The sequence below is a fragment of the Paramormyrops kingsleyae genome, chromosome 1, assembly GCF_048594095.1.
Source record: "Paramormyrops kingsleyae isolate MSU_618 chromosome 1, PKINGS_0.4, whole genome shotgun sequence".
Lineage (NCBI taxonomy): Eukaryota > Metazoa > Chordata > Actinopteri > Osteoglossiformes > Mormyridae > Paramormyrops > Paramormyrops kingsleyae.
The window spans coordinates 1,349,025-1,370,761 of record NC_132797.1 but is presented as its reverse complement, the minus strand read 5'-3'; the positions used below and the strand labels follow the sequence as shown (position 1 = coordinate 1,370,761).

Sequence of the window (21,737 nt, the reverse complement as noted above, 5' to 3'; positions counted from 1 at the left end):
TTTATTGTCTATTATGTTGATGAAAGTTCATCGAAACAGCAGATGCCACACCAACAGCTGCAGCCGCCAGAGAACAAGTCTTTAAAAAATCATCAGAAAACACTACGGCATGTCTTTATGTTACCTTTTCATTTATATCACCTTTTCATATTTGTCTTGATTTGATGTTGAAATAAATTTCTTCTGAAAAGTGATTTCTACTATCAGAAAGGAATGGGCGACTACTTGTTTGAGAGTATATCCTACTTAAAGCAATCGGTGGTCTCACCTGAGGCAGTTCAAAAAAGATAATAGAGAAGATAAATAGGTTAAAAAAATAATAATCCAGGAGATGCCATCTTAAGTGGGGATGTACAGTAGGCTTGTTTTGATGGAAGGTTACTGACACAAGCTTGCTGTTTTGCTGTTGTTAGACTGGCATGATGCAGTGACCATCTGTAGTGCTTTAATATACCTGCAATATTTGCCCGGTACATAATGAAATCCATGACGTCTGTTTTATGCCAAGAACGGTCTATACCAAACATCATTTATTCAAAGCCTTTCGAATGCTTGCATTTTCCATTGCATGTTAATGACACAATCGGACACACACTCGTCCAAAATTAAACTGAAAACTACCACTCATTACCAAAGGAGTTGTAATGTTTAGCACCTATAAATGCGACGGCATTTAATACGCAAGCAATATCAATTTGCGGAAGGGTTGACACTGGCACGCAATGTCGAAAGCTTACCCAAAAAATAGGAAACGAAATAATAATGCTAAATCGCAAATTAAACATAAATATATATTATATCCTAATGTAGCCTATAAGCAAAAATAACAATGTTATAGACAATTAGGAATTTTCATCAAAATCTACGTATGTTACAGCCTGGTTTCCCATAATTGTCAGATGTAACAGCATTAAGCAAACTGATTTTAAAATGAATAGCTCAGCTAAATGCTGCGTTCGACAACGTATGCTTTAACAATATCACTGAATACTGCGACTTTCTGAATCATAATATGCATTTCCCCAGCATCGTCGATAGTAAATAAAATCCACCCATCCATCCATCCACCCACCCACCCATCCATCCATCCTTCCATCCATCCATCTGGTCAGGGTGGAAAGTAAATACAGGTAAATTCAAATCGAAGAAGGCAGTAGAGGAACAGCGAGCGAGCACATGAATTAATGGCGTAACGTTTTAGAAAGAAATCAATTACAGCACAACGTGCCTCATTATTAACGAGACGTAACATTTATTTCAGCCATCAGCACTCGCGGGATACTTGAAACAGTGCTGTTGTCACCGATCGTTAAAGAAAACCGTATATGCGCTATAAAATGTCCATATGATGGGCATTTGGCTCGTATAGCAGAGGCCCATCCATTTACACCTGAGGGATACGGATAAATATCCGCAGTACTGCCAGTTGCTATGGAAAAGCCACAACTAGACGCCCTCCCCCTCGTCCTGGTGCCGACTGCACCAAATGCGCATTTTTATATTAGGAACCACCTAACGCTGCTGTCACATGCACAATTTGCTGCACTTTATAATTTCGAAATGCACTAACCTCTGAATGCTGATGTTGATGTTGCAGGTGCATTAGAAGCGGCCGTGTCTCGCCTCCGTGCTGCGGAGCCCCGTCCAGGCAGCGCCGATTCCCCAGTCCGCTCCCAGCAGCTCCCTGTTTAAACCTGCCAGCCCTGCCTTTACTGCGCAAGCTCCATGACAGCGTTACAGCAGCGACACCGGCTGCCGGTGGCAGGAACGCCGGCCCGGTCCGCCTGCGGGCGCCAGCCGAGGCACGCTGCTGTGGCAATCGGCACGAAGGAACACTGACTTAAGATTAAAATATTTAGCGCAAGTTCAACTGAGTTATTGCTGTTTTTTCCTTTTGTAACTGCGGTGTGTTTCCGATATCTTTGTTATTACGAACCATTATCGTTAGAATGACATACATAATACACATTTCATATTTGGGTTTATGATTCTGCTGCACTGCATGTCACAGAGTTTCTTGTGAATTTCTCTGAAAAATTAAATCCACCATAGACCATGCCACGTGGTCCAAGGACACAAGAAAATGTAAAAGCACTCCAAAGCTCTTGGTGCCTGAGCTGTGCGGAGAGAAGTATGGGTGCCTTAATTTGAGCTGCCATTCTCGGGCTGCGATGGCTTAGGTACATCAGAACTGTTAAACAACAAGAGTGGAAGTGGGTTGACAGGCTAAAATAGGTGATGTTGACTGTAAGGAAGATGCGGGGGAGCAAGATCATACTCACGCAAATGACAATAGCCACACGCCAAATAGAAACAGGTGTTTCTGCTGGAAAGCTTCACTGTGTAACTATAATATGATAAGTCAACATATTCATCATTCTTTAGATCCGGGTTTTTATTCATGAGCAAAAAGCCATTTCAGCTATTCTTTTGGTGATCATCACTCTACATGAATGGAGATGGAAATGCTGTTTCTGTTAAAGAAGAACCAGTTTAGAAGGCACGTGCCTCTGGAAATATCTCCCGTTACCATGACTGGAGCGGGGGGGTTTACCAGATGGTTTCTACACAAGACAAGGTGTCAAGCAGAGCTACTGTTACAAAGACTGCATAAAATGTATGTTATATAGCAAGGAACAGATTATCACCCATTCGACACAGTAAGGAAACTGAAGCTTGTGCTAAGATAAAATATATTCCTGAGGAAGCTGTCACAGAAAGTATTGGAATATGATAAAATATGTCTGTAATGTACAGGATGATATTTAAACTGAACAATATTTAGGTCAAACTCATGGGTTGCATAGAATAATTTGCATTTCCTCTGCGGCCTGAACTGAGAGTGGTAATGAATCCGTCCTGGAAATGGATCATTCTGGTTTCTCTTTTTCCCTGAAGACGAGAGTGACGATGGGTCCCAGAGGTACTGATGTGCTACAGAACATAAAGCAAAGCCACCAGCGTCTGGCTGCAGGAGAACAGCCTCCTCCCAGCCCAACCCTCACCTGGATCATTAAGTTACGATATACCCATTATCCAATCGGCTTCTCCAGGATGTCCCCACTTTACCTGCAGCAAAGCATCATGGGATTTTTGCACGCATATATAAAAGTAACAGTTTGAAAAGCCAAGCAACACCGGTCCCAGCTCTCAGAAATCCGGTGGGCTACGGGACTCTCGGAAAGGGGCGTTTGGGTGTCAATCCGCAGGATTTTAGCTTGATCCTATTTGCAATAATCAAAAAACAGATTGTTCAGCATTGGGGAGGGCCAGGCTTGTGATTGGGTGAGCCGGACCCACCCAGCTCCCCCATGGGGTCTGGCTTGCTTGGAGACGTCATGGAATGTATTAAGATATGAGTTATGTTTGTATAATAATATTTAATATTGCTTACTTGGGTAAATCCTAGGCTGTATGAAGCAGTACCTGTAACCACGGCGATGCATGTGCCCAGCAAAATGCTGATGGAAAGATTGAGAGATGCTGTGAGGGCTGAAATGAGCTAGTGCCATGGAAACCATTTCATACAAGATTCAATTCATTCATTTTTGGAAGCAGGAGAATAGATTCACTATTAATCTGGCGGAAAAGAGAATAGATCACAACCAAGACTGGAAGTGAAGGTTAATGAAGGTATTATGCAATTTTAATTGATGATTTTTTATGGATTTGCCCATAAAATATTTTGCCATTCATGAAATGGTAACAGAAAACTAAAACTCATCTGTGTTTGTATAATTTTATATCCCAGGGTTTAAACAACCATGAAACACCAAAATGGGAACAATAGTACAATTCATCCTCGGGGTCCAATACACTGTGCAAATGAGAATGCAAAGCATGCACACCAACAATTACACAATCCTTTCCTCTGCTTTCCATGACAGCAACCCACATTTCCGTAATCTACACTCGCAGTCCTTCTGTGAGGACTTCATAAGGGAAACACTGGGGTTATAGTACAAGAAGCAGCAGATTAAAATTAATGCAACCTTAAAAAATGTACATTTTCTTCATTCTGAGTACATTACTTCCACGCTAATAAGCATTACTTTTATATAGCTGTTAATCTGATGAACCACTTGATCTGAACATCTGACTTCTTTGACCCCAGTAATCTGTTACAAAGAGGCCAGAGAATCAGCAAGAGGCAACAACCAAACTCAATATTTCAATGTAATTTTAATAGAGGATCATTTGAAAAGTGATTCACTGACTAGATAGCTGCAGCTGGGGGGGGGGGGGGAGACGCTCTTTACAGTGCTACTGCTAAAGTAATAATAATAATAATAATAATAATAATAATAAATAGACAGCAGACAGTGAACAGCAATCTGGTCAGGCAATCATTTCTGGGAACAGCTGTGAGAAAACAATTTATTTCATTCCATTATCTGGCCAATTGAACAATATAGCGCATGCATGAAATAGCAGCTGCCGCTTATATTCATGGGTGACGTTCAGCCATTTCAGGCCATGCCGTTTAAAGCAGCAGAATTTTCCGGAGGCTATCTGGAGGCCCGGTATTATGTCTCGGTGAAAGTAATGTTTGCACGTGGGGGCTTGTTTTTGGTGTCTTCCTGCTGCTCTGAGGGATGGGGCCAGTTTCATTTAGCCGTAGCTCGCAGCAGAGAGCACATGCCTATATTACAACGCATGACCTTATTCTCAAGCTCTTAAAAAGTCATGAATTCATCTCATACAAATAACCAGCAATAAGCTTCCAAGATTCTTTCATCCAAACTAATAACAAAAGCAAAACTCAAACTGGGAAATAAACCAAGCGTTATAATTGCGATACAGAACATTTAGCGGCAGTGCAGTTTACATTATTCAGTAACAGGGAGATCATTTGGGATTGTATGAGTCGGCTTTTATTCTCTGGTTGCCGGAATTTTGTAGAATAGCTTAGGGTAGAGATTAGTAACCCCACATATTTATTATTAAAATGTTAGTAAAGCATACAGATGTCCTATCAGGTTAAACTGCGTTATTTTCTGAAAAAAGTGTCAGCAGTGTTTAAAAATGGAAAACCAGCAAAACCCAGCAGACCAGTGGCTCTTCCTCAAGTAGCAGTGAAACCTTGTGTTAAACTGACAGTTTATCTCACACACCAGCAATACTGGCCATAGTTTGTACATTCACAGAGAAACAGCAAGTTAAAATGAGGTTGATGAGGTAAAACGGCACATGAAAATGTAGCTTTTTGTATAAATGTGACAAACAGGAGCAGAAATCAACAAATTCAAACAGTAATGGTATAAGTAACCACAAGGAGCCAAACACGCCTCCATGCAAAGCTGCAGTCAAATGTTTCATATTCGGTCACCTTATCTGGCTGCCCAGTGCACCCCGAGATGACCATGCACTGGATATGCGGTACAGAAAATGGATCGATGGACATATGAACAGACAATAGACATACAGTATGACCTGTGCAGGTGAGGCAGTATTTCCGGGATTTCAGATATGACCCCTGGAAGGACGTTGCCTTATCTTGCCCTGGACACAGAGAAGGAATCCCTGTCATGCCGGATATGGGGGGAGGGGGAGTGTCACGGGAGCAGAGGGTAAGGGGGGGGGTGTCACTGGAACAGAAGGTAAGGGGGGGGGGGGTTCACTGGAGCAGAGGGAAAGGGGGGTCACTGGAGTAAATGGTAAGAGGGGGTCACTGGAGCAGAGGGTAAGGGGGGGTCACTGGAGTAGAGGGTAAGCTGGGGTCACTGGAACAGAGGGTAAGCTGGAGTCACTGGAGCAGAGGGTAAGGGGGGTCACTGGTGCAGAGGGCAAGGGGGGGTCACCTGACCAGAGGGTAAGGGGGGGGTCACTGTAGCAGAGGGTAAGGGGGGTCACTGGAGCAGAGGGTAAGGGGGGGTCACTGGAGCAGAGGGCAAGGGGGGTCACTGTAGCAGAGGGTAAGGGGGGTCACTGGAGCAGAGGATAAGGGGGGTCACTGTAGCAGAGGGTAAGGGGGGTCACTGGAGCAGAGGGTAAGGGGGGTCACTGGAGCAGAGGATAAGGGGGGTCACTGTAGCAGAGGGTAAGGGGGGGTCACTGGAGCAGAGGGTAAGGGGGGGGTCACTGGAGCAGAGGGTAAGGGGGGGGGTCACTGGAGCAGAGGGTAAGGGGGGGGGTCACTGGAGCAGAGGGTAACCTCTGAGCTTCCCTTTCTGTTTTAATGCTCTGTTGAGTAGATTTCCCACCTCTAACCATGACATTGTTTTGGTGGTCAGATTTCTGAGCGCTTCTTGTTGACCTGCCCCTGATGACCAGGACACAGGCTGACGGCCCATCAACATCTCACTGGCCATGGAGGAGGGCAGAATTTTCTTTCATGCTTTGCAATAAAAAAAAAAAAACGTCCTCCCTCTGATAGAGAATTACTGATGTCTGACGTGAAACCAGCTTCATGAGCTCCAGGACCTGGAGAAGAAGGGGACACGTTTCATGCCACGGAGCATGGCCCCCCTGAGCGCAGCCCTCTCGCCAAGCCTCTGGAGGGCGCTCTTTTCCCCCAGCAGCATGCTGGCCGCCCTGCGCAGTTTGTGCTCATTGCGCTCCAGGTAACTCTGGCTCTCAGCCTGCAGCAGTGCCAGACGCTCCCTGCGTCGCTCGTCCAGGGGGATGTCCTCCCTCAGGTAGGGGCTGAAGCGGAAGTAGGTGTTGGGGGGCAGGAGGGCATCCAGCATGGTGTGAACCTCTGATGGTGGTGGTGGTGGTGAGGGGGGGGGCAGACATATAACATTTTAAATGCACAGGTGCACAAAATACAGCACACCACACAAATGAATGGGATATACGCTCTTATCAGGAATTACGATGCCAACCGACTAATGAGACAGAATTCATTTATGTTTATACCGGGGGCAATTTGAGGCAAAAGCCCCCTGAAGATCTAATGAACGCTACCCCCATTCCAGATAAAATCTGACAAGCAGAGTGTGTGTGTGTGTGTGTGTGTGGGGGGGGGGTCCCATGGTTAAATTTGCTGAGCAGGGGGTATGAAATGCATATGAGAATATGGGACAAATCAATAATTGTTTTTTGAGTAATAAAGCTGTGCTCTGCTCTGTGTAATGAGACATGGCAGGAAGGCCCACCCACCTTCAGTGTCCGTGGCACTGCTAATGACGTGGCTCAGCTTGGTCTTCAGGCTGGTGTAGGTGGCGCTGTAGCGACCGGAGCTCTCCAGCCGGCCGGTGCCCAGTGACACCACGCACTGCAGCCGGGTCCCGGGCCAGAGACACTGACTCTCGTGAAGAGCCACCGCTGTGGGGTTGTTGACCAGGAGGCCGCCATCCTGTGGCGCAAAGGTCGGGTCAGAGGTCACAGGGGTTACAGCAGGTTTACAGGAAGCATGTAAGAGGTAACAATGGCTCAGCAAATGTCACCGGTGACAGCCTGATACGGAAAGAGCGTGAGAAAAATGGAGGTTAAGCAATCCAGCACGTTATAAAGAAAAACATTTGCCAAGGCGATAGGTAACTGGCCAGTGTCTGGTTTATTGGTTTAGTGTTTGAACCAGTGATTGATGATGATGGTCGACAAAATGGGAGCTACGGGTGACCTAAGCCTGCCAGTTTCTTCCAAATTAATTGTGTGCAAACAAACAGAATGAAGCTGTCCAGAGCAGTGGGGCCCAGCACACATGTGGCCTCTGCGAGCATAATGTGTGTAAGTGGGGGGGTCCATCAGCTCTGTTTCTACTCCAAGTCAACCAGATCACCAACTTCACGAAGGGCCAGATGATTCTGCATGTTCCAGGGAGAAGGTTCCGGAAGCTGAGGGGGCTCGGGCAGATTCGGCCACACAACTACCAGGTTTTTACTCATCAAGATCAAGAATTTTTATAATAATAATAATTGACCCTTTATTGTCCCCGTGGGGAAATTCTTTTTACGCCTCCCTCAACTTGCTCTTTATAGAGCAAGCTGTCCGCAAAGGGCCTTTCCTATAGAACAGGTCTATACATGGTCCTTTTATCAGTGTCTCCCCCCCAGCTGTAAACCTAGGGGAAACACTGACACAAGTACAATGACATTTAGAAGCTCCCCCCGTATTGACATACATAACATGTAATAACTGCACTATACAACATTAAGTAACTAAACTGTACAAGCATAGGATACAGGAATACATATCTGTGGGAATTCACTAAGAAATATTAAATTAAAAAGCTCTATACACATTGCACTGTCATGAAGTAACCATGCAAACATATGATGTATACAAATATGAAGGTGTAGCACTGCAGTTTTTGGTGCAGATATGAAGGTGTAGCACTGCAGTTTTAAGGCGCAGATATGAAGGTGTGGCACTGCAGTTTCAAGGTGCAGATATAAAGGTATGGCACTGCAGTTTTCAGGCGCAGATATGAAGGTGTAGCACTGCAGTTTTAAGGCGCAGATATGAAGGTGTAGCACTGCAGTTTTTCATGCAGATATGAAGGTGTGGCACTGCAGTTTTTGGTGCAGATATGAAGGTGTGGCACTGCAGTTTTTGGTGCAGATATGAAGGTGTAGCACTGGCGTTTTTCATGCAGATATGAAGGTGTGGCACTGCAGTTTTATGGTGCTACAATATTAGTGCAGAAGGGCCAGTCAGTCACAGCAGCATCAACAACCCATAAGTTAGCATGGGAAACTGCTTCACTGCCTTATGGTTCTAAAAAACCTACAGTATACAGTGTGTGTGTGTGTATATATATATATATATGGCAATGGGAAAAATAACTGCAAAACCAACACTGACTTTGACACAGCAAATTACAAAGACCAGGACAACCAATCAAGTGGCTCAGAAACATCATGACAGTATGCTGCACGAACCCCGGCGTGATTACAGAGCAACCAACTTCAGCAAAAAAAGGCCAAAAAAATAAAGTGACACAAACAATCAGTTTATTGTTCTCAAAAATACATAAATAAATAATGATTTATTTATTCATTTAGTGCCTCGACTGACAGCCACTATAAAGTGTTCATCTGGACTGATACAGTGAATCACACCAATAAAATATGGACATATATTTGGTAACGTATAACACAGTTGAGGCCCTCTGCACAGAGAATCATACGATGTACCGCTGCAGAACTCAAAGGCCAAAGACGTGGTGCTCAGAGCTAAGTGCCAGTACGGTTCTCAGTGTCTCGGTGATGCTCTCTGCAGCCTAGAGAGGGATTGGTGACCCAGAAACAGAGACGTAGCCTCTCCAAAAGGTCACGCGGGAAGACCAAATGTGGTTAGACGATGATCAGTGAACAGCAGAGATCAGCAGTTTTAACATCCCTGGGCTCTGTGCTTCACCCACATGGACATCAGTTCTGCCATTTAATACCCATTAGCATGACTGTGGTCTCCCGACTTTGCTAGTTCAGGGCTAAAACTCAAGCTAATGCTCTGTTTCAGCACATGGCAAGAGCGCCTGTCACATGTGAGCATTACTGCCTTCAGCGTGCTGCACTGAACACAGCAACAGAAATAAGAGAGTCCTTTTCAGCGGCGAGGACACACACAACCCTAAAGAAAGCACGCAGTGAGAACGGACAGCGTGCGGCTGAAAATGCCGTTTACCACTATGGGAAACCATTCAGGCGCTCTACAGTCAGACTTGTGCCTTTAACACTTATGAAAAGAACAAAAAAAAACTGAAATTTTAATCTTAAAGCTCCATTCAGGACATACAGACGTGACAGAGCTTGAAACAAACAAGCCATTCACACACTAGAAGGGCTCCAACTTAAAGATGTTTGGGCAGCCATCTAACAGCGGAGTGTGGGCAATCTCCCTGCTGGCCGCAAGCCACCGCGCTTTGCCATAGTTTATTATTTTTTTATTTCACTTTGGGGGTGAATATTTGGATGTTAACCCCCTTCTCAAGGATGATTTCAAGCTGGGACATATTTGGGCCACGCTTTGACACCAAACAATACCCTGCATGTGGCCACAGTTCGAGGAATACAGGCCGCAAGAAGCGTGACCCAAGGTGACGGGGTCAAAGGTGACCCTTCCACATAGGGGTGAGAGAAGGGTGGATTTGCAGCTCCAGATGAAATACATCCATCAAAAGGCGAGGCTACTGTCACCAGCCTAGGGTGGCCTGTGATGTTAGGATCAACATTATGTCAAGTTACACAAGAAGCAGGGGCCAGAGAAAGAAATAGACAGCTGTGGGTTCGGAAATCAAAACAGAAATGCTGTGTTTCAGTAAAATGTTTAACCCAATTTATATTCAGCTGTTGCCACTGATATGTATATGAATGCATTTTTGCATTAGGGGTAAATAAGAGAAACATAGGCATGAGCAAAATGAATAAATACATTATAACTCCGCAGTGAAATGGACTGCAGTAATATCAAGTGTTCAAATTAATGTTCAAAGTTCAGCATTTGTGACTGTTATTCGTTACTTAAATGAGTGTCTTTGTTAACGTCAATGCTGCCCCCATCAGAATGTAAACTATGGTCGTAGGGCCACCACACGATTAGGAACCAAGCCGTGACCCTGCAGGAGAGCTGTGGTCCTCAGCAAACATCTGAATGGGGAAGATGGCAGGAACACTTCTGATGATGAACCTGTGCTGCATTTTCCCAAACTAGTGGTTCATCAAAGTGACACCTGCGATGGGATTCTGACATTGACATGCCCGGTACAACAGCCTTCATAAAGACATGGGCACAGGTGAAACAACTGAAAGAAAAACCATTTCATTTGTTCTTCCACTTAAAGATGACAAGAATTAACTCCGCAAAGAAGACAACAGATGCCCAGTGTCCATGTCATTTAGGCCCGTCACCTAAACCATGCAGTGGCGGAGCAGACATGTCTGACTGCATAAACTGTCAGACAGTAGGAGTAATGGTGAAGACGCAGAACGTCAATGCTAGAAGAGATGGGATCACACCCCTAAGAACCAAGGCAGAACAGCAGAGGGAACCTGACGGCCGACGCCTCACTGCACCCTTTAGTGTCCCAAGGCGTCCACATAGTCCTGGGGCTTGTGCTGGACCTTTACATCATGAATGTCTCCCTCAGTATAGTTTACTCCGCCTTCCCAGGCAGCACAGATACAGTCTATGTGAAGAGGGAAGTCCTGAGAAGTTTGTTAAATAGAAGCCTTCTGCTATAGAGTTACTACCTAAACTCAGTATTGCTCACATTGTAAGTGTATTTGTAGTCATTCAGGGATTTAGAGTCTTTATTTATGGAAGATGTGTTTTTAAATGAATTCCTGCAAAAAAAAAAAACATAAAACATGGAAAAATGAATTAGAACCTCAGAATACAGAAGCCAGTTCAGTTTCTGCCATTCTGGCAGCAATGCGTACCTGAACAAAGGGTATTCATGTTATATAACGTGACTGTTGACTCGTGACCATAAGGTCAGAGGGCGCTGAAGTTCACTTTATCAGGTGACATTTTGAAGCAGGAATTAAGGTTGATGAAGCCTTACTGGTATGGCCAGACCAGTGATAAGGTCCTGGGGGCAGTATGGGGAAGGTGATTATTCATTAAGGGGGTGGGTCATGCTTCACAATCACACTGGGGAAGGGCTGTAGGATTTGGTAACGTGACAGCATCATCAAAACCTTAACTCCATGAACGAGGATTCAACGTTTATTCATGGGCTGCACCAATTACACTGAGACAAACTGGTTTTGCTGACATTTCTTGGTGGAATATTCAGTCTCTTAACATTACAGAGGTTGTATTGTGATGATGAGCACATTTTCCTTGTGGAACTACTTTGTCAGAGTCTCAAATTTCCCACAGTCAACCATCTGTTTGGCAGCACAAGTTATGAAAACAAAGGAGGAAACCGCGCAGATTCATACCACTCACCATACTGCTGGCTCATGGTGAACATGGCATCGCAAATTACAAATGAAACATCAGTTCAGTCGTGCTTCCCAGACAAGGAGAAGCTACGGAGATGACAGCACAGCAGCTCAGAGAGTCATACAGCTTGTTGCTGCTGTACAGCTCACTGAAAGCAACGCGGGGAAAAGTCAGTTGAACACAGGTACAGCATCACGGGGCAGTGCTTTGCCGCTGTGAGCATAATCGGGGTCAAGGATAATCCCTCAGAGGTATGAGGGCATACAGAATGTGAGTGTGCCACAGACACGCCTGGGGAGGGGCTCTACCTCCCCTCCCTGCGGAGGACCAGGGCCGGCAGACAACCGGAAAGCTGAGAATGGGACATGAACCCAATATGCAAATAGCCCAGCAGGGGGAGAACATCAGACAGTGCTCATTAACCGGGACTATGATACAAAATCTCTTTCAGCAATTGCATGATGGGTAAATATTATTAAAGAAAAAAGTCACCCGTAATATTTAGTGCGGTGGGTGGCAGGAATCGACATGGGGTAGAATATTAGCCACCGAAAACACTTCTTATACAAGTGAAATGACAGGGGCAGCGAGGGATCCAGGAGTGGTAGCTCATGGGTGCCTGTGAAATACCCCCGAGATCAAGCTCTGGATTAACAAGAAGTGTGACACATACATTAAGGGGCTTTCGTGATGTCCCCCATGCTGAGACAGGCCACTGTGAAGCCGGAGAGGACGGAGAGGACATCGAGAGAGAATGTAGGAGACTGGCCGCTGTGAACCCGGAGAGTATGGAGAGGACATCGAGAGAGAATGTAGGAGACTGGCCGCCGTGAACCCGGAGAGGACGGAGAGGACATCGAGAGAGAATGTAGGAGACTGGCCGCCGTGAACCCGGAGAGTATGGAGAGGACATCGAGAGAGAATGTAGGAGACTGGCCGCCGTGAACCCGGAGAGTAGGGAGAGGACATCGAGAGAGAATGTAGGAGACTGGCCACCGTGAACCCGGAGAGGACGGAGAGGACATCGAGAGAGAATGTAGGAGACTGGCCGCCGTGAACCCGGAGAGTATGGAGAGGACATCGAGAGAGAATGTAGGAGACTGGCCGCCGTGAACCCGGAGAGTATGGAGAGGACATCGAGAGAGAATGTAGGAGACTGGCCGCCGTGAACCCGGAGAGTATGGAGAGGACATCGAGAGAGAATGTAGGAGACTGGCCGCCGTGAACCCGGAGAGTATGGAGAGGACATCGAGAGAGAATGTAGGAGACTGGCCGCCGTGAACCCGGAGAGTATGGAGAGGACATCGAGAGAGAATGTAGGAGACTGGCCGCTGTGAAGCCGGAGAGGATGGAGAGGACATCGAGAGAGAATGTAGGAGACTGGCCGCTGTGAAGCCGGAGAGTAGGGAGAGGACATCGAGAGAGAATGTAGGAGACTGGCCACCGTGAACCCGGAGAGGACGGAGAGGACATCGAGAGAGAATGTAGGAGACTGGCCGCCGTGAACCCGGAGAGTATGGAGAGGACATCGAGAGAGAATGTAGGAGACTGGCCGCCGTGAACCCGGAGAGTATGGAGAGGACATCGAGAGAGAATGTAGGAGACTGGCCGCCGTGAACCCGGAGAGTATGGAGAGGACATCGAGAGAGAATGTAGGAGACTGGCCGCCGTGAACCCGGAGAGTATGGAGAGGACATCGAGAGAGAATGTAGGAGACTGGCCGCTGTGAAGCCGGAGAGGATGGAGAGGACATCGAGAGAGAATGTAGGAGACTGGCCGCTGTGAAGCCGGAGAGGATGGAGAGGACATCGAGAGAGAATGTAGGAGGCTGGCTAACCCAAGCTTCCTGGACAAGACCTAGAGTCCTGCAAAGCAGGTGTGGGACCATAATGAAAGCAGGTGCGATTCCAGAGTTTTTTAATTAATAGAACTGGGGCCTGGACATCACTACCACTGCAGACATGATAAATTTCACATCTCTACCAGCAAAATCACAAGAGGTGCTCAGGACCGATGAAACAAAATAACTTACTCTAATTTGGTATGAAACACTCCCTTCAGCAACCTGCCTAATGCTTTTCCCTGAAAGAAAAGTTTCATAGCACTGCAGCAGACGCAAAAGACAGGGGGCAGCATTAAGAAGGAGGTGATCCAGTTCGCGGTGGGTTGAATATTACATCATCACTTATTTTTTGATAATGAGAGCAGAGTAAAAAGTCCAGAGACTTCTGAAACACATTTGCTTGCAGCGCCTCCCTTATACAGCGTGATCCCCTTATACAGTGTGATCCCCTTATACAGTGCCTCCCCTATACAGCGTGATCCCCTTATACAGTGGAATCCCCTTATACAGTGTGATCCCCTTATACAGTGTGATCCCCTTATACAGTGCCTCCCTTATACAGTGTGATCCCCTTATACAGTGTAATCCCTACATCGATTCTCACAGTCATTCTTTTGCTAAAGATTTGGTTTCCTAAAAGCACAGATCTCTCATAAACTAATGAGCAAGGAAACAGGCTGAAATCCCTACCAGGAATGGGGCTGACGAACAGGTACTACAGACCCCTTACTACACTGGAGGACCATGAGGAAATCACAGGCATCCATGGTGCGGATGACTCCATGACAACCCAAACGCACACACTTTTCAATATTCCCAAAGGGTCACAAAGCACACAGGTACCTGGTGAAGGTCGTCCCCCAGCACGAACTCCTGGAAGTAGCCCGGGGCAGCAGACGAGGCCCTGATGGCCTGCCACAGCTTGTGCTGACAGCCTCCCAGGTAGTGGGAGCGCACACCGGGGGGCAGGTTGTAGTTCCGGAAGACGTATGCCTTCAATGGCGTTCCCCTGTTCACAATTGTGCTCACTGCAGCCACCTTGTGGACAAAGTGCACAAGCACACCACGTCAGCCTAATCAGATTGACGACAAATTGTTCCCCTGCAATACATGTGAGTAGTGCTCTAATAATAGCATTATGATCTCTTCAAGTGAAGGACAATGCTGCGACTGGCGGATATTAAAAGAAAAGTAACGTGAGAACAAGAAAAGGTGCTGTAAAGAATATAAAAGGAGTTTGAGAACAAGACGGATGCTCAAAGTTCAAGCAAATATTCATCTGCTCATTCTACAAATCTCTGCACTGCTGTAGCATGTAATCAATCTCCAGCATATCCAGGTTCCTCCAGTTCATTTCTCATGTACCACCTAACCAACAAATTAAAATGTAACAATGCAGCATTCTTCAGCTTGTCATATTTCAGCCAATCAGAACAAGCCTGCAGTACCCCAGAGCTGCTATTGGGCCACACACTTCCTCTGAGCACAGGGAGAGTAGGTAGCGTACTAGGTGGTAAACAAACTTTTCTAAAAGGTGGATTTATCAGCCCTGGACATCCCAGCTGTGAATCTCACCTTGGGACACTCAGGGTTTCTGGATGTTTCCACCATAAGGTCCGACCCCATCTGCTCCCTGTCAAACAAAAGGCGCCGTATTCTATCACCATGGACAAGCAGCCACAATTTAAGTCGAGCTAAATGCTGCCCGTCCACAGAACAACTGATGAGAAACATCAACTGTTAGAGAACAAAACCTGCCATTCGGCACAGTTCATGCCAATCAAAGTGGCACTGATGTCATCTGCAGTCTAGATACCCAACCTGCTAAACTCTACCTGACCTCAGAGATTATTTAGATAGATGATTAGCCTTAAACGAGCTAAACTAGATTACGAAGCCCTTTTCAGTCCGTTCATACTAGCATATTCATAGATATAACCCCACGCGCACAAGTACTTGGGTATAACGGTGGGTTCCCCCTGGATGCATCCGCCATCCTCTTGGCCTTCCCCCTTCCCCAGCTGCTACTGGACCACGTAGCCCGAGGCTCACTTGAGGATGGTCTCCCAGATCTGGCTGTCGTAGAAAGCGTGGCTCCAGCCCATCTTCACCGTGCCCACGATGACGTTCTGCTTGAACACCTCAGAGCCCAGCCTGCGGTACAGCTCCTCACACTCGTCCAGGGACATCTGGTACACGCCCAGCATGAAGGCCAGGATAGCCCCTGCAGGGCAGAGGGGGCAGCGCATACTCAGGCTCATTCACAACAGAGCTTTCAGGTATTTGGCCACTAGATGGCAGCAGAGGATGTCCGCAGAGCATCACCATAACAAGCGGGCATATGGGAGGCCAGTGGGGGACTGGCGGCTACCCCAGCTCTGCCCACCACAGGCACCCACTGTGCAGATTACGCCTCCTTAACTGTAAGGCAGTGCTTGAGGCAGATGGTGTTATATTGCAAATTATAACTGCCACAACAACAGTTTAAAAAGTGACTTAGTGCAGGGCTTTGACTCCATAAACAGCTGCTGCGCCTGGGCATTTGGAAACCTGTCTGCAGTACCTCACACTGGCATACAAATGCGACAGTGAGAGGCAGTTGCTAGGGACGCATTCAGAGGCTACTGCAAACACAAATCAGAAATAAACAGAAACCAAACTGTATGTTAGGGGCTGCCGGGGCGGTCAGAAGGGGGGTGGTGTGGAGTGGGGGGTGCGGGAGAGCTCAACAGCCCAGCCCCCGCATGGGGGAGCGAGCTAGAGCTGCCTACCTGTACTCACTCCACAGATGTAGTCAAAGAGCTGGTAAGTGGGCTTCCCAGTCAGCTCCTCCAGTTTGCGCAAGGTCCGAAGGGCCACCACTCCCCTGAGACACACGCACACACAGACACACACACACACACACACACACACACACAGATGAGCAGCAGCTCCAATCTGCAGTGATGTACCGCACAGCGACAGTGATTTACACAGCAACAAGAAGAAAGTACCACATACAAAAGGTCTAATTTAGGGGGGTGGGGGCCCAAGTATAAAGTCATTGTGGGGCCAGGAGGTGGGGGTCCCAAAGTTAAAGGTGGGGGTGAGAGCTGGGGGCCCTACTTACTGCATAAAATGCCGCCTATAACTCAAGGGCCTGGGTTAGCCTGTGCACAAGTCTGGCCTTGTACATATATACAGACAGTCAGACAGACAGACACAGAAACGCATAGACACACGGCTGCACCTGGTCCCCCCCCCATCGATGGAGAGCAGCCGGACGCCCCGGCCCTTCACGGGGTCAGTGTAGCCCACAAGGGCCAGTGTCTCCCGCACGGCAGCCTGCAGAGCTGGATTCCCGGCCTGGCGAAGACGCAGGAGACATGGGACCAGCTGCTCCTGGGGGGGGGGGGGGGGGGGGCAGATGGTGGCGTCACGGCCGGCCAGGCAGCCAGTGGGTGACATGCGGCAGACCAGCAGATACGCGTGACGAGTGGGACACCATTACCAGAGTAAGCACATGCATGTGCAGACTTCTAGTACAAACCCATATAAGCATGGTCACCCTCCCCTACTGTCCTTTTATCTTTACTCCAGTCTTTCATGCCTAGATGTTGAGGATCTGGCATAATCCAAGTCAATCTACAATCCAGACATGGCATAACATACAGTCCTCTAATCAGTAATATCTTTTTGTCAGTCCTATTGCTTCAGGAACTAACAGGCATAAGGGGGCGTGACACAAAGCTCCACCCACCTTGACTGCCACACCCCTAGTCTCAGGAAACTCCAAGAGGTGGCAGCTCAGGTCCTCCACCCTGCAGATGCAGAGTCGGAGGTCGGACGCCCTCTGCAGCGCCTGAACCAGGGCCCTCGTCCTGTTGTCCACACTCACCCTGGCAATGATCTGAAACCCCCCCACCCCCACAAAGACAATCTCAGCTGGCTGGATCTCATACAAAGACACTAGTGAACCACCCACATCCACAAAACGTAGGCTAAACAGGGTAAACCATCAACCAGACCTGAGAGTCCATGCCCCAAATGAGCATTTTCAATAGTACCCTCATTTAATATATACAGTATTTATTAGTACAACTGGACAGGCGTGTTAAAATAAGGCACGCAAGTGGCCTCGGATAACAGCTTCTTCTAAGCAGCTCAGCAATGTAAGCAGTATTGGTTACAACTCTGAATTGCTACATGTCTGACAATACAGTGTTACCATGTGTTTGCAGGTCACAGATCACTGACCGGCTGAAACACGCCAGTGAATACACAAACTACACAAAGGCACACTTAGCGTGTGGGTTACTCGCAGCTACAGTATTTTTGAAAAAGGATCCTTGGATTGCTGTCAGTGCTAAGCACAGGATGTGGGGTTGGTGGTACGCTGCTGGTGGGGACAGTGTGCTACTGGTTACTGACCAGCATATGCATGTCAGTGACGTCTGGGCCATTATGACAAACACTGAAGGTGCAGACAAAAATACACGCACACCATGTCACAATGGCAGGCTCAAAGCAATGACAAGAGATTCCATAAAATAAACAGGGGTTAATGCTGTAAATTCTGATGGAAATATGCGTCCTTGTAAACTGGTGTAAACAACATGCAGTTTTTAAATTTTAATTTTCATGTCTTGATGGATAATACATATTCGGTATGCAAATTACCCTCTTGAAAATAATTGTCAGGCCTTACATTGCACATTTTACTTACCTGTTTACAGTGTTTAAGGTTTAACTGATGGCATTTCACAGCCCAGGGTCCAACAGCTATGACCCACACAGATGCTGCTATGTAACTTCAACCCTGCTAATGTTTTAACCTTTTTTGGGAGCCGTGTATCTACATTATAATAAGGGTATGCACCTCATTCCAGGGTACAACATCAAACCCCTGAGTCTTGAACAAACAGCCCTCATGTAAGAAACTTGTTTTAATAAGACTCGCTAATTCTTCACCATCCAGTGCCCCACCCACCTTCTCCCTCTGCAGCAGAAGGCGCTTAGCTCTGTCCTCAGCCGCCTTCCGCTCTCTTGCTTCCGCCGAGTCTGCCTGCTTCGGGAGCGACTCCTCCGCTGGGGGCGGTCCGTCTTTCACTGCCTCCACACCTTTGGAGCCGGGACGAAACTTCGGCACGAGGGGGGTGATATAGCTGCCCACGAAGGCCTGAACACTGGGGCCGGGGTATGACAGATAGTGGCCAATGCCCTTCTTCGGGGATGGAGGAGAGGCGGGGGGAGGCGCGGCGGGGGGAGGAGAGGCGGGGGGAGGCGCGGCGTCTTTAGCAGACCCCAGGCTGGAAACGGCGTCCACTCCACTTTGGTCAGATCTGCCCGGGCCGGCAGAGGACGCTTTCGGGTCCTTGCAGCCAGGCTCCATAGTCCCCGGTTTTGTGACATTCCCAAAGTACTCGTTGACATGGTGCGCCAAGTAATTATAGGTCTCGCCTAAGTTTACAGGGAGCTTGCTAGGGTGGAACAGCCAGGGTGTCTGGCTGGGAGCAGGTACCCCCCGACTGGAGTCTGCCACTTCCGTCCCAGGTCTCCCAGTGCCTTGGGTGGGGCTTTCCTTTGGGTCCTTCCCATCCAGGTGTCCCTGAGCCTTCTCAGAGACAGTGTGCACTCCAGGGCACTGGCCTTTAGCTTCTGATGCTGATGATCTGATTCCACCCCCTTCCCTGGGGCCAGATTTCAGGTGTGATATCCGGGAGAGCAGGTCAGTGTGGGTACTGCTGATAGCCCTGGAAACAGAATCCAGTGTCCTTTTAAGGCGCCACATGCCTGGGCTGCGGTCAGCACAGCTGAGGGATGCTGAGGTGCTCAGGGGGGAGATGTGGGCACCTGGGCCCAGAGTGTAGTGCAGCCGACAGGCCCTGAAGACCCATGCCCTGTGCACTCTGCCCTGTGTGTCTCCCATACGCCACCAGCGGAGGCCGTGGACGTCATGGTTCAGGATCCGTGGTACGTACACTCTGGAATGCGAGGAGCACTGCAATGCCTGGCGCTGCCCTTGCTGGTGCCGCACGTGTCTGCCCCTGCTCAGGCTGAACACGGACGTGTTTATGATCCATTTAACAGGCATTCCATCAGTTCAGCCTATCGGCATCCTCAACCAGGGAAAATCGGCTAAAAAGACACAAGATTCATCAACACGTGGTTCAACAAATATTACATCCAAATCAACGATCCTCTGTGTCCAAAACAACGACTATTATCGTTAGCTTTTGTAATACCTATTAAACTGTAGTAATAAATGTCTACCTATCAGAGACTGGCGACATCTTTGTTTAGTTAATCGCAGACCACAATTTTATTAAATACTGGCCAGTAATGTTAGACTTGACCGAAACTAGCTTTGACAAACACACAGTAAATAAATGACAGCAGGTGACATCCATGCTGGAGGAATAAAGCTAACATACCCGGTTGCAAAGGGAGAATTTGGAGCGTCGCCCCAAATATGTTGCATCCCATACGCGAGCTGACGAGTCCCAGTTTAGCTAACTAGCCTGCGCTAACCAGGTACCGCGCTAATCCAGCTGTGGGTGGCTAGCCCAGCTGCTGAACCTTCGGGGTGTGTAACGTTAGCTCATCCTCCGCCCCGCATCACCAAAAACACAGGCGATTAAACCGCACAGCGATAAGCCTTCGCGTGGTTTTATGAACACAACCTATCAAACTACCCCTACGGCTATAAAGCCCCTATTTTATTAAAGCCGGAAAACTGTGAAATGAGGCACGATCGTCTTAGCGTCTCCTGTCAAAAAAATAGTAAATAAAAAGATCTTTGCCCCGGCCCGTGATTGGCTGGTCGCTTGTGACCCCGGAAGAAACACTGCGCTGATTGGGTGAAATGTACCTCTCAACAGACAAACAGAATACCGGAGTGGTTTTATGCAAAAGTAAAACTAGACTGGATACTATATTTATCAATGTAAACATTTCTGACAAATAAGGACGTAAACCCCATATATCATGTGTGTTCCACTTCTGATACACAGAATATTTGTAATTTAATGCATACGTATGCATTGTGTCGATAATATATGCGCATCTTCGTCTCACTATCTCAGGCGTACATGACTTCCAACACTAGATGGCATGATAACTACTGCTTTGCCATAACCGGGCGCTGAAAGTGAACGCAATTGGTACCATGGAGAGAGATATAATCTAATTCAAATTTAACATTTAAATAGCAAGGCATCACATATGTAAGTTAACCTTAAGATATATCTTTCTGATGTTTTTTTTTTTCCTGAAATTATTAAAAGAATGGAATGATGATGCTTTATTGATCCCCGTAGGGAAATTCCCTTTTCGCCTACCCCGACTTGCTCTCCAGGTATGTATGGTACTGTCATATTTTCATGATATTACAATTAATTTTACATAATCCAGTAATGTTAGGTAACACTGTTTGGCGAAAAGAAACGAAACTCAACCATATAACCGACCAGGCGCCCTGAACATTCTGTCAAACAAACAGGGCGTTTATATGACAAACCACAAACAAAACACTTCAGATGTAATCGACGCGGTCATGGAAACCTAATAGAGAACATCAGATCTATTATCTCTGTATCATGTGATATAAACTAATTTTTGAGAAAAGTCTGCAATATTGCAGTGTCTAGCGTTTGCTCTCTGGAGAGTGGTAAGTTGCGTGATCCTAATCTTTCACAATCATAAAGTCACGTGTCCACTTACAGTACAAGTAATCATCGCGCCCCTCACGGAATAGTAAAGTTTTATTGATAAAGCAAACATTCAGATACATGTTTGATGGTTAAATTTCCTATGGCAGGCTACACTATTTCATTGTGACTGGAATGCAATATGTTTCTACGCTGTCCTGTGCTGCCTGTAATTAGCAACTTGAAGATGAAATAATAAAATAACCACATTATTGCTTGAATAATCTGCTTTATCATGGAAGTTCCGGATACCCCACTTACTAAGGCAAGAAATCTCTTGGTTTAAAGCAACAGTTACAATGACCTGTTTTAGGCATTTTATCGCCTGGAAGCTGTTACTGTGGGGTTTTGCAAATGACATATGTAGC

General features: G+C 47.0%; 2 protein-coding genes across 19 annotated transcripts in view; both read right to left on the bottom strand.

Annotated features, from left to right (window-relative positions):
• The window catches only part of LOC111854608 (neuronal cell adhesion molecule), a 77,137-nt gene extending 75,410 nt beyond the window's left edge, over nucleotides 1-1,727 (bottom strand). For 17 of the 18 annotated variants that reach the window (XM_023832713.2, XM_072712199.1, XM_023832717.2 and 14 more), the window contains exon 1: nucleotides 1,571-1,727. The gene's annotated coding sequence lies outside the window, so the exon portion shown is untranslated. The remainder of the gene's footprint in view (nucleotides 1-1,570) is intronic. The other variant, XM_072712072.1, reaches the window with a different exon arrangement.
• A 1,998-nt stretch (nucleotides 1,728-3,725) lies between these two features.
• LOC111854603 (calcium-independent phospholipase A2-gamma-like) lies at nucleotides 3,726-20,638 on the bottom strand. The gene is made up of 10 exons (XM_023832702.2): nucleotides 20,095-20,638; nucleotides 18,651-19,798; nucleotides 17,421-17,570; nucleotides 16,911-17,062; nucleotides 16,453-16,547; nucleotides 15,734-15,905; nucleotides 15,257-15,314; nucleotides 14,525-14,719; nucleotides 7,105-7,300; nucleotides 3,726-6,700 (listed from the first exon to the last, which is right to left on the bottom strand). Exons 2-10 carry the CDS (start codon nucleotides 19,752-19,754, stop codon nucleotides 6,408-6,410), a joined length of 2,415 nt encoding a protein of 804 aa, XP_023688470.2. The 5' UTR covers nucleotides 19,755-19,798; nucleotides 20,095-20,638; the 3' UTR covers nucleotides 3,726-6,407.
• Between the last annotated feature and the right edge of the window lie 1,099 nt (nucleotides 20,639-21,737).

Coding starts and splice junctions, on each gene's coding strand:
- LOC111854603 (XM_023832702.2), bottom strand. CDS start 19,754: ATGCCTGTTAAATGGATCATAAACACGTCCGTGTTCAGCCTGAGCAGG. Junction 17,063..17,420: donor CTAGGGGTGTGGCAGTCAAG/GTGGGTGGAGCT, acceptor CCCCCCCCCCAG/GAGCAGCTGGTCCCATGTCT. Junction 16,548..16,910: donor ATCGATGGGGGGGGGACCAG/GTGCAGCCGTGT, acceptor CGTGTGTCTCAG/GGGAGTGGTGGCCCTTCGGA.